Raw genomic sequence first — 13,385 nt, 5'->3', positions numbered from 1 at the left:
AATTATTGACCAAAAAAATAAGTTTACATTGCTCCATGCGTGAAAATAATTCCTCGAAAGGATTACATCTGGAAGTTGCATAGAAATAATTTTAACCATAAATCGTCCCTTGAGGCTTCAGTAAGTAGAAACATAAGAAGGGAAAGATGTAAGGTATATAAAATGAGTTTCATGAAAATGGAATCATAACTTGCCTCCCTAGCAAGATGTTCTGTTTTTATTCTCCATTTTTATAATATCTGGTTTTTGTTTTAGAAGAAATTACAACCTGTTTCTTTTTAGACTCAACTGGCGAGAAACAGAATGGAGAAAATATTATAAAATCTGCAGAACCAGAAACCTTTCTTCATCGACCTGCAAAAACTTGAGAGAGAGAGAGAGAGAGAGAAATACCCTTCACATTATAATACTATAAACTGAAGTGAAGGCACCTTGAAGAGGATTCAATGATTGTCATTATCAGAATCAAGTATGTAATTACCTTACCTGATTCATTCATTCTTTTCTTTTTGGAGCAAAAATCTATTTCTAGCTTTTCCTTGTTTATGTACATATTTGTGTAGGGTTGTTTTCTGCAATTTATATCCCAGAAAAATGGATAGGGTCTTTGAGTCTTACCATGTTGCTCTACCCACTTACATACATACATATATATACACCATAGGATCATAGCATGGAACCTACCATATCTATATAAGATTTTTAATAACTAAAAATAACTAAAATTCTTTAACTTATTATTTAATATGTAAAATAAATATCAGTAGTAAAATTTATATATCCTTCTAAACTATCTTTTTCTTTTCAAATGATTAATGAGAGAATACATGAGAGTAGAGAGGGTGAAAAGTAGTGAGAGAGTAAAATAAGGACAATTAGGAAGGCAAAAATAATCATGCCAGAGATGAATTCACTGCTCACTCCTACTAAAATCCAATTATTATTATTATTATTATTATTATTTTTTTTTGGGTTTCAATTTATTTACTGTAAATATTAAAAAAGTTGTGATATGCTTAAAACTGAAGGATCTTCTCATTATTCAAAAGAAAGAAAAGATCTTTGTTTATTGTATGCCTTCTTACCCTGTTTCTCTTTCTCAAACACAAGTTGAGAGGGAGCACTGAAGGGAAGCCAGAGTAAGATGCTACCGACAGCAACAGGTACTTACATATATATATATATATATGTATATGCTCAGTTCATATATGTTTCAGATAACATACTTACCATTTACCTTCTCTAATAAATTTGAAATTAAAATTTTTATATATCTATCTTAGTTTCTTCTAATTTAAGGTTAAATGAAAGGTTCAATTTTCCACACAGTTCAGAAACACTTTTTTAAGTTTATGTTTCTTTCTTCAATATAACTTCAAAATAAATGACTTACAGTCCACTTAGAAAATCTCATAAAAATCACTTGAACATCATCATAAAATAGTTGTTAAACTCAAATTCATGATAGAACATCACAATATCTATTTAAGATTTATTATATATCTCATGCTGAGTGTTTGTGAATGAGAATGAATTAATTAGTATAATAAAAGTGATTGAAGTTCCTAATTCCTTCTGTAAATTATTAGAAATTTTTAAATATGAAATCATACACACACACACACACATATATATATACACACACACTTAACTTTCAAAAAATAGTTTAATATATATTAATATCTTATCATGTACGGTTTACTATACTTTTTTTCTTAATTATCATCAATTAAAAGATATAACATTTTTTGCATTGAAAATGAAATTTAGATAAATCTATTATTTCTTACTTTTTAAATAAGATAAATATTATTTTTGACTAAATAAAACAAATATCTTGATATTTGCACTAAAAAAAAAAAAAACTTATCTGATAAAAAATATCTATGTAATGCCAAAGTGTCTAACTTTAATAACTTAAATAGTAAAAGTTTATAATATATTACTATTTATAGAATAATTTCAGCCACTTATTTAAAAATAATCGTAATCTTATCAAGTTAGTAAAATATAAAACGTAATATAATCCACATAATTATGGTATGTTTGATTCCAAAAATAGTTTAATATAGATAAATTATCTTTTATATTTTAAAATTCTATTTAATAAATTAAGCACATTTCAGATAATCCCTTAAAAATGCTACATATATATTGATATAATTAATAACAAAACTCAATATTATATATATATATACATATAAAGTATTCTTATATTAGATCTTTTGAAATATAACTAAAGAGCATGAATTACTCACTTCACTCACAAACACCACAAAATTAAATGAAGCAATTGAAAAATACTCATTTATTACCTAAAATTACATTTAACTTTTTATTTATCAAAATTTATAGTTACTCATGTTATTTACTCTAATTCACCACCCCAAATTCTTTAGGTGGTAGTGAATTAATAATATTCATGGAGGTCTCACAATTTTCTCAAAAGTAATATTTTTATAATTTACTCAAACACATTAAAAAAGAAACTCTTACCCATGACAAGTACTCTGCATGATTCACAAATTTTCAAAAAAATATTGATTTTGAAAAATTATGAAAAATAGTTAGAAGATTTTTTTTTTTTTTTTTTTTAAAAAAAAACCACTGAGAGAAATAAATCCAAATTCATTGAGGAAGATCGGGAGGGAACTACACTTTTCCCGAAAGGAGATTAAGATATGTTATTAGTTCTGAAAAATTTTCAGATTACAATGATCAAACTCCTGAATTTACAGCACGATATCTTTTAATCCAATATGAGTTAAAACACAAGATAGGCATTATTTTAAAACTTGTTGGAAGAATTACTAGATTTAATTAAGAACTGGGTCAAATGGTGGCCAGGAAAGATAATTCTGGTACCAAAAGTTTAGCCAAAACCCATCCCAGAAATTCACAACCTGCACACTTCAAATCAAATTTTCTCACACCAGACAGCAGGGTTGGTGATCATTCTGGTATGAATCCTGGTGATATATAACTCACAATATCTAAACAGGCATTTTTTAGATGATTCTAACACCTCTATAGGTTCCTATCGCAGGATATATATGCACGTCTAACTCTATGATGATCAGGTAGTACCTAACAAGGATCAAAAAGCAAATTTGTTAAATAAACAGCTGACTCAATAATCATGTACTTTCCAGTATGCTTAATTAATAAGTAACTAAATCATCAGAAAATTTTGTTAAACTTTAATATTGCAGGTGGGTAGGGAAGGTTTTTTCCTTGTTCAGAATGTTTTTTCTTTTCATGTGGGGAGAGCCCATGAGATGCAGCATTACTGAGTTTTTGTAATGAATTACTGGCAAATTCTTTGCTTTTTTTTATCATGGGTATGACATTAAAATGAATTTTGTTCAGTTGTTAGCAGTTTGATCCTGTTAAACAAGAGAAGGACAGCGGAAATAATTCCTAATCTAAAGCATCTGCAGGAAGAATGGGAGGTGCGAGCGCTTCTTCTGCTCAGTCTCATACTCCAACTAGTACTGATCATTCTGGGCAACCGCAGGAAATACAACCGAGGATCTTTTATTATAATTGTTGTTTGGTTTACATATTTAGTGGCGGATTCTATTGCCACTTTCACTCTTGGATTACTGTCAAGAAACATTGGGGATATGGTTAAAGATGTCAAGCATGTCAAGTCCAAAGTTGAGGTTACATCGTTCTGGGCACCTTTTCTTTTGTTGCACTTGGGTGGTCCTGATACTATCACTTCCTATTCCTTAGAAGACAATGAGTTGTGGCTCAGACGCTTGCTTGATCTTGTTGTCCAAACAGGAACAGCACTTTCTGTCATCTTCATTGTTTGGACAACAGGCTCTCGCCTTACCCTTGTCACTGCGCTCGTGATTCTGGCAGCAGTAATCAAGTATGGTGAAAGGATTTGGGTTCTCAGGAAAGCTAGCAATGAGCAACTCAAGGAATATGTGCCTCCTCGACACCTTGATGAAGAATTTACAGAGAAGTTCACAACTGGGTTTTATAAAGCTAAAGGAAAATTAGGATTTAACAATGATGTGGAAGGACCTGAACAAATAACCATTTCAAAAGGAAATGAATTATTCCTGGCCCTTGAGGTTTTTAGGACAAGCATGCGTCTTGTTACAGAGGGTACTCACAGCATGTGTGATCAGGCTATAAATGTAGGCTTGTTTTTGCACATTCCCTTTGAAAATGCATTCAGGGTGATTGAAATTGAGCTTGGTTTCATGTATGATATTCTTCACACCAAGACAATTTTACTTCGTTCTCCCTGGGGTATTTTCCTGCGTATTCTCAGCTTCTCACTCATGTGCACTTCCTTAGTACTGTTCTCTCTTTTTCATCATCATAGATACTCTAAGATTGATCTTTCCATCACTTATATCCTTCTCGGTGCTGCAATTTTTCTGGAAATATATGCTGCAGTGCTGCAACTTTGCTCAGACCAGGCAATTACTTGGTTGATTAAACGTAACCGAAGTTCCCCAGCTCGAGTCATAAGCTCCTTTTTGCTTTCCATAACTCCTGAATGCAGATGGTCAAATGCAATGCCTCAGTACAATCTATTAAGTTTTCTCCTCAGAGAAAAACCAATTAGGTTCCGGAAAATCCTGAGGCTTTTAAGGGTTGAAGATATGCTTGAAAATTCCAAGTATACCATTGAGAAACCAGTCACTGATGACTTCAAGAAGTGGATCTTCCAACACTTCAGAGACATGTATTATGATCAAACAAAAAAATCCATTAGTCTGAGCAGTAGTAGAGGGTCATTTGCTCTGAAAAAGCTCCTTCCTGATGCAATAGTAAGATGGAGTACTACTGATTTACTTTTTGAGCAAAGTGTTATCAGCTGGCACATTGCTACAGAATTCTCCTATGCTTTGGATCGCAGTTTCTTTACCAACCCTGCATCAAATAACATCCCTGAAGATATTCTTCATAGATGGAAAATTGGCAAGTGTATTTCAAGATACATGATGTATCTCCTTAGAGTGAAGCCACAAATGTTTCCTGCATCTGGTTCCATCAACTTGCAAGAGACGTGTGATCTTGCCAAAGAGTTTCTTGAAAATTACTTCAAGACCCAGAAAGGAGAAATTGACCCAACCAAGAGAGGAAAGAGAAGACAGTTCAGCAAACAGTTGTTAACAGGAGAACTGGGGTTTACTCACACACCAAAATCTCTGTTAAACCATTCCGTTCTACTCACACAACAATTAAGAGGCTCAAGTATGAAATATATCGAAAGAAGTAGGAATTCAGGTGAAGAGGTTGCCCATGAACAGGTGATGACCATCTTCTTTTTTTACTTTGCCTTTTCTAAGTTAAGCCAAAGAGGTTGCAATAACCAATACTTCTAGAACTTGGATTTTGCAGTTTACAAATGCAACTAAATTGACAGATGAAGAGGTAATTAATTTTATTATTATTATTTTGTTAAGTGGTATCTCTGTTGATGCACACTGAGGTTGTATTTGACAGTTCGCAGAGTCTTTGCGGGTGAAATGGGAAACAATTCGCCAAGTATGGGCCGAACTACTAGCATATGCGGCAATCAATTGCAGAGGAACCCAGCATTTGCAGCAACTGATTAAAGGTGGAGAACTTCTTTCGCATGTCTGGCTTCTTCTAGGACATTATCAGTTCATTGAGACTTTTAATGCACCAGAACCTCCTCAACCCCGTTATTACAATGATGAAAATGACCCAAATGTTATGTATTATTAAGTGAAAACTGCATGCATATATGCTCCACTTAATATATAATTACTCATATTCTCACATGTGTGCATTACTTTTAGTTGGGGACTCTCAGCTTGAGAAATGATGAATATTGGACTATTGAAGGTTGTGGGAGCTATATGTTTAACCATTTAAGCTGTTCTAGGTAGTTACCTTTCAGTTGTACCTCCTAACATTTCTTGCAATTCTTTAGTAGATGGATTAGAGTCCTAGTAATTTGATTGGTGGTACTAGATCTGTTCATCAGTTCATTAGCATGCTCAGAATAAAAGGTTAGTGAGTTAAAATTTTGAGATTTAACAAAGATAATAGAAAATGACAGCCCATCCTACCGGTGTGCCACGTATGCATTGCGAAGTCTCATGCTTACTCGCAATACATTATAAACATGGAGTTTTGCGCTGCATGTTTAAAAAAAATAAAGTCCAAATTAACCATAGTAATTGTTTTAGGATCAAGCCCCTTCTGTGAAACTAGAAGCAATGTAGCCCATAAAAAAGATAATCTCTTATCATGAGCATCATGCATAAATTAACTTTGGTGGAATGAATTTTCGATAATAGCAGTAAGGTCCAGAAATTCCCTGAGAACCTTGAGAGTTAGTGGGCTAGGTCGATTTACCATAGCCTCAATTTTCTTGGAGGTTGTTTGCATTCTACTTTATGAAATAATATGTACTAAATATTCTATTTTGGGCTTGTAGAAAACAACATTTAGACTTTTTTTTATTATAATTTATGTTGCCATAGCAATTGCAATACCTGTTCAAGTTGATTCAAATGTTCTTATTTATTTGAGCTGTAGATGAGTATGTCATCAAAGAAGAAAAGATCAAACTTCTTGAAACACTTTTTGAAGATGTGATTCATGAGGGTCTAGAAAGTGGTCGGAGCATGAGTTAAACCAAAGGACGTTACTCTTAACTCATAGTGGTCATGACGAGTTTGAAAGAATGTCTTAAGAACTCTATATGAATTTGATGATATCCTACTCTTATATCAATTTTTCAAAAGATGGAAGCACTATGTAATTCATCAAGTTAGTCATCGATGATAAAAATTGGGAACTTATCTTCAATTTTCAGCAAGTTAAGTTCTCTGTCATCCTCACAAAATCTCTAAGTTCCATATTTCTTTTTGATTAGCAAGATTGGAAATGAGAATAGGCTACAACTGGATCGAATTATAGATTTCTGTAACATGTCATGCACTTGTTTTTCTATTTCATTTTTCTTAAGAAAAGAGTGCTTGTATGTCCGAATGTTGACAGTTACTCTTTTCTTAATTAGAGAGATAAAATGGTCAAACTTCCCAGGTGGTAGTAGTCCCTCGGTCTCCTTGAACACATCTTTGAATTATTCTAGCAAGGACTCAGGGGCTTCGTTTTGGGTTGGAATAGTTCATCCTTCTGGATCAACCTCCATAATTAGAAACATAGTTCTCCATTCTATGTTGTTCTTCTGTTTGTCCTAATTCTTAATAGAAGTCTCTTTCATCTGATTTAGGTGTCGCCTCTTTTTAGAATTATGAGCGAGTCACCATAATGGAATTTGACAATGAAATGTACAAAATTGAACACCATAAGGCTAAATTGCTTCATCTAATCCACCCCCAGAATCATGTTACACTTGCCAAGTCGAATGACTCAATATCTTACTTGAATTTATAACCTTACATGATCCAAGTCACATCTGGACATGAAACACCACTAGTATTTTTTGTCTATTAGCCACTATTACCGTTATTGGTTTTTTATTGACCACTCAAGTTTTAACTCCTTTTGTTATCCCTTTTATCCAGGACTAAGTGTGAGCTTTCACTGTCTTACAACACTAGCACATCACAACCAGATAGTGTCCATCTAATTTTAAGGGTACTACTTGCAAAAATTCCTTCTATGGCCTGTATCGACAAGTTTTCTTTGGATTTTCTTCTTTTACTACTTCTTATTCTATTGTTAATTCTTTATGTTGGAAACTTTTTCTACTGCCATCATGGTTCTATTTTGACAGAAATGGCTCGAGAAATAATAGTCACCACATTTGTAGCAAGACACCATCGATCTACTGACTTTTGTTTCTTTTTCCATACTTTTGAAGTTTCGAGTTGTTGCTCACTCCAAACCTCCTAAAGAGTAAGCAGTTCTTTCGTGGAAATAAAATTTTTTCAACATTTTAATTATAAACTATTCCTACAATAAGACTTGCTCAAAAGCTTGATTAACCGAGCGAGACTTGAGTAACCTTATCATATGTTATAACTCCGGTTTGAGACCACTAATAAAGGTGGATATAAAGAATTTCTCTAAAAGAGCGGAGTTATTTGCATTCATAAGAACACATAAATGCTTGAATTGTTCTTGATGATCTAAACCAGTACCCGTTTGCACAATTTGTTAAATTATTTTAAAAAGTCATTCTGCGATGGTCCTTAAACCCTCGGCAAATCTTATCTATATAATACTCTCATTCTATTATATCAATTTTTGCTAGTCATTCTCAGTATAATACAATTAGAATCTCTCTTAGAAAAAGAGATGAAATCTCATGTGTTGTGAACCAAGAAATACTTTTCGCACCTCCTAACCCAAGCGAAGAGATCTATTAATTCAAAAAGGGGGATTTCCACCTTAAGAAGTGAAAAATTTTGGGCTGAACTAGGTTGGTTCAGTGTGACAAATTGGACCGGTTTAGTTCAACCCGGTTCTGTTTATCACTAGACTTAGTTTTGAGTTTTTTTTCAGGGTATACGTTCGAAGAAGGCAGGAGGCCTCTCCCTCCCATGCCTTTGCCGCCTACTATTTCTGCCATTCTCTTACATTTTATTTGCATAAATTTTAGTGATAATTAATTAATATATATTAATGATATTGATTGAATGACAATGACACATGATGAGAATTGTAAATTTTTTTATATTTAAATGATTGTATATTAATATATGTTAATGACATACTTTTGTTTAGATAATAGAACAGTATGGTTGCATTTTCAATCAAATTACTAATTTATCCTTACCTATTATATGTAATAGTAAATAGTATATAATAAGTATGTAATGAAAAAAAAAAATTATTTACCCATATAATTATATTTATATTTAAATAAATAATTATTACACATAATCAAATTAAAATTTTATATTTAATAAAATAAATAATAATTTGTGATGATAAAAATAGAATTAAGTATATTATATGAGGGTATAAAAGAAAAAGAAGTAACCTACTAGTTATGTAATACCTGCGCCTGAAATTAATTTTAACATTTTAAATATATAAAAAAAATTATTTTTTTAAAATTAATTTATTTTAATTTTTGTTGAATTTATAGAAAAAAATAGGTTATGAATGAAATTGAAAATAATTTTAAAAAAAATATGTTAAAATTTGGATTCGGGGGATATTTTTAAAAGAAAAATCAGAAACTAGAAGTCATAGTACAAATAAAGAAAATTTTTATTACGTAGGACTGCCCAGTCAGCAACCTTAACGAAGCGGATCACGCTGCGTGGTAAGCCACGCTGATGTTGATACCACGCGGGCGATCCACGTGCCCCATGATCGAATGGCTCAGGATCGATCCTGCGCGTGTGGATGGTTCAGATTTATTCCCCATTTAAACGTGATCGGACGGTCGAGATCAAATCGCGATGAACGGTATAAATTCATTTCATCTTTAAACGCGATCGGACGGTCGAGATTAAACGCGATGAATGGCCTAGATTAATGCGAAATGGGTATAAATATTTCACATCACACTGAACCCAAACCTTAGTCACCAACTTCCCACTAGAGAAGAAGAACCAGTTGCCGGAGAAGGGAGCCGACCGTCGACCACCGCCACACTGGAGCCACCTCCGACCGCCAAAAAGGGTAAAAATTCTTCTATCTGCTTGGAATCTGATTCCGAGCACCCCCATGGCCAAAATGAAGCAAAAGAAATGGTGAGTGAGCTGGAAACCGCAGGCAAAGCCTGGCGGCGCCGCCGGGGGCAAAATCCGCAACCTCCTCCAATGAGTCCCTTCCTGTTTCCCGTTTTGTGCAATTTTTACACCGTTGTGTTCATGTTCTGTTTTTTACAGGTTGACCGAAAAAAAACTCCAAGTCGCGAAGGTGAGCCGGCGGAGCCACCGCACCCAAAAAACCCCACCGCTGGTAGATTTTCGTTTTTTGATTTTTTTCAGCTAACTGAGGCCCCATAATGTATTTTTTCGTAGGGATATGTATAAAATCGGTCGAAATTAGCCAAAATCGGTCAAAAACGGCCAGGGAGGTAAACCACCACCACGGGCGATGGTACCATTGCCGGAGCACGGTGGTGCCGCTGTGCTGGAACTCCGAAATTGGTTGAAAAAGATTTTTTTACCGATTTTGGATTCCTATGGTATTTTTAGGGACGTGACAAGTGTTTTGAATTTCGTAAGGATAGTGCAGAAAATCCGGATACTGCTAGTAGGCGCAGAAGAAAGTTCAGTGTTTCGGACACTGATTCGGATAAGGATCCCTCATCCTATTCTCCATTACAGTAAAATTGAAGCTTAATAATCAATAATTGTGTATTTTGTGAAAAAGTAGAAAAACCCTAAAAATAATTATAAGTTACTAATGGAGTTGGAACTGGTTAGTTATTTATTTGTCATGTTTAACTGATTGTTAAATTTATAACTTTAAATACATAATGATATACTGGAATGGTTAAATAATTCAGTTGTGCTTTCTTAATATATACATTGATTGTCTTACGTGATTTACCATTTTTTTGTGAAATTGAAAATTAATATATAAAACCAAAAATTATTTGATCATGTAAATTAATGAATGATTGTCTTACTAGATATTTTAAGAGATGGTGGACGGAGCAGGTACATAGGGAACCCAGCTGTAAACGTTATCTCATACTGGATGACGTATCGAGAGATGATATTTTTGGTGCTCATACTGGATGGGATATGGGGACGACCCAATTCACCCTCATACCGGACGGGGTATCGAGGGATGATATTTTTGACGTTCATACTGGACGGGGTACGGGAACGATCGGTTAGTTGACAAGTTTAGATACTGGGTTCACGCATAATGAGACATCCCTATGGACCCCCAAAGATCCAGTAAGTAAATAAAAATAAAAATTTGTTGTTCGTACTTACTTAAATATGATATTATAATATTATTTGAATTATTATCTCTATAAGTCGATTTTAAAAATCTCGCAATGGTAAGTATGTAATAAATGATTTTTTTTATAATAAATGAATTTATTTAACTTAAGAGCTCCATTGGTTGTTTTTATGATTTTTACCAACCTTTAGTTTCTGTATCGATGAGTAGTGTGATATTTTTACTGAACTAGTATAATTCACCATTTCATTAATTTTTTTTAGATCAAGATGAGCAAGATCTAAATCTCGATCAATAAGAGGATTGTGAATAACTCACAACCTGAACTCCCTTCAAGAGGTAGTGAATGTCGTCCTAGGATACTTGTTTGTTTACTTTTTGTTTATTTTTTTAATTTTATTTGTTTTTTTAGAAGGAATATTCCCGTATCCCTATTGAGTATCTTAAATTATTGTGTAAGAAATATAAACCCTAACTCTATTATTTCACTTCCGCATTTAATTTATGACTTTATTTCCATTTAAGTTCCAGCCCTTTATAGGTCACATATCACCGATTCGGTGGTTTAAAATTCATTTCAAATTTGACAGTTAGATACCGTTTGCTACAATTGGAAGTTGAAATAAATATGATTTTCTCACACCCATGAAGTACTATACATTAAAATCCTATTATTTACCACAATCCAAACAGGGTGTTAATGGTATTCCACAAAGCCACTCCAATATTTGGTTGAGTTGTTGGTGGGATTGAAGATTCAGTTTATAAAATTTATCTATGAAGTCAATAAGTTCCTAATCTACATCCCTCGAGGTGAGTTTGACTACCGCTACCTTCTCCGACTCCACCAACACTGTTTTCTCTACGGATCGAGTTCGTGACGCGACCTAGGCGTGTGATTCGGCCAGCTTTGACGGCTTTGATACCACCTTGTTAGAAGCTTTACTCATGACTTTAGATATGAGAAAGAAAGAAGAAGAGATAAAGAACAAGAGAGATTTTGAGGTAGTTTATTGATTTTATTAGATGATTTACATTTGTAGAAATCAGACCTATTTATAGGCTTATGAATATAAAAGACGAACAGTGATGAAGGTTGGATTTGCTAAGCCGTTTCCGTTACATCAGCGGCTCTGGGATTTGTAGAAATGGTTAGGATTGATTCGGTGATTTAACCCTAACCTTAGTTCATTCGGACAAAATTTCCATATTGGAGAAATTAGTTATGATGTGTCTTACTCATACTCTGTTTGTGCCTTATCCTCTCGTTTAACATATATACCACGAGCATCATTCTATTTTTATGTGTTTCTTTCTCTCTCTTCCTTTTGATATTTTAAACGGTAATTTCTGAAGGAAGTGTGGAGAATTCAGATGTTACCAATGTAATTTCTATTCCTAATTGTTGGCCAATTGTAGAGATAGGGTTGAAATACAAGTCAAAAGGGGAAGATTACTCCCCAGGTGTAACTCAGGATATCACAAAAGTTCTTGAGGTAGACATTGTAAGTAATATGAAAGAAACTTACTACTATTATAGAAAGGGTCTCGAATTAGCTACTTGTGGAAAGTTTTGTAGCATGAAAGCCATCCTTTTGCAGATAAGATGGGAGCTCCAAGGACTGGATAGTATTATGGAACCCTTTCAGTCCTCTCTTGGAGTAAAGGGAGCGCTGTACCTTGAAAGGCATGGATGTTACAGCCGGCTTAAAGGACAACTTGAGATGTAAATAAGCTTTGTTATTCCTCATGTTCTTGCTTTAGCTTGTTGAAGATCTTCGGCAAAGTGTGGCTAGAGTCTGTAGGATAGTGTCACTTATAGACACTATACTCTTAACAGATGTATGTTCTGTAAGCAGATGCTAACGAGATTGGTGGAAAACATGAAGCGAAAAGTTAACAATAGCTTGCTTGCAGATTGCAGTGAATTCTAGAGGGAGAAGTCCAAGAATCTGGTTTAAGCTTGTTGCTGATATGTAGATCCATCTAAAGAACAAATAGCAGTAAATCTAAGCTTGGGAAAAACTGGGGAAATTGAACATGAAAGAGGGAGGAATGGAATTCTTTATCATACTTAGACACCAAGGGTCTGATTGGATGAATTGTATAATGGTTCATTAATGTTGAGTACGGTTTAGTATGTGCAAAATTCATTAATGTTCATATTTAACCATGTTTAGATGATGGTCTATTAATGTCTGATAGTGACAACTATTTTTTTTTAAATTGACAATGATATAATTATATAATTGAACAAATTGTTTATTTTGCTCATGTTTTATCGTATATATTAATAAATAAAAAATTAAAAAAATATTTAGTATTGAATATAGAGATATGTAAATATATTTAGTTAAATATATACATATATATAATACATATATATATAACTAAAGATATATATATACAATTAAATATATTATATACATATATATAATTAAAATACTACATACATGTATATTTATAATTAAATATATAAGCACATACATAAATATATAAATTTATTTATATATATAATAAAATATATATAA

General features: G+C 33.1%; 1 protein-coding gene across 4 annotated transcripts; it reads left to right on the top strand.

Annotated features, from left to right (window-relative positions):
• Nucleotides 1–33: 33 nt before the first annotated feature.
• LOC110820164 (uncharacterized) lies at nt 34–5,966 on the top strand. Of its 4 annotated transcripts, none has more exons than XM_022049590.2 (5): nt 34–469; nt 1,111–1,163; nt 3,370–5,279; nt 5,371–5,403; nt 5,476–5,966. In XM_022049590.2, the coding sequence occupies exons 2-5, from the start codon at nt 1,145–1,147 to the stop codon at nt 5,719–5,721; spliced, it is 2,208 nt and encodes a 735-aa protein (XP_021905282.2). In that variant the 5' UTR covers nt 34–469; nt 1,111–1,144; the 3' UTR covers nt 5,722–5,966. The 4 variants fall into 4 exon arrangements, with proteins under 4 accessions (XP_021905282.2, XP_021905283.2, XP_088073443.1 ...); XM_022049591.2 differs by having other exon boundaries at nt 5,483–5,648; XM_088217317.1 differs by having other exon boundaries at nt 5,355–5,403; nt 5,483–5,617.
• Nucleotides 5,967–13,385: the final 7,419 nt, after the last annotated feature.

The sequence above is a fragment of the Carica papaya genome, chromosome 1, assembly GCF_054855325.1.
Source record: "Carica papaya isolate Zhongbai chromosome 1, ASM5485532v1, whole genome shotgun sequence".
Lineage (NCBI taxonomy): Eukaryota > Viridiplantae > Streptophyta > Magnoliopsida > Brassicales > Caricaceae > Carica > Carica papaya.
The sequence above is the reverse complement of the archived record's forward strand: the minus strand, read 5'-3'. Positions and strand labels throughout refer to the sequence as shown.

What these genes read in the sequence shown, in the direction of transcription:
- LOC110820164 (XM_022049590.2), top strand. An exon ending in AAGAGGTTGCCCATGAACAG is followed by an intron (nt 5,280 to 5,370) that starts GTGATGACCATC and finishes TGGATTTTGCAG; the next exon opens with TTTACAAATGCAACTAAATT. An exon ending in CTAAATTGACAGATGAAGAG is followed by an intron (nt 5,404 to 5,475) that starts GTAATTAATTTT and finishes TGTATTTGACAG; the next exon opens with TTCGCAGAGTCTTTGCGGGT.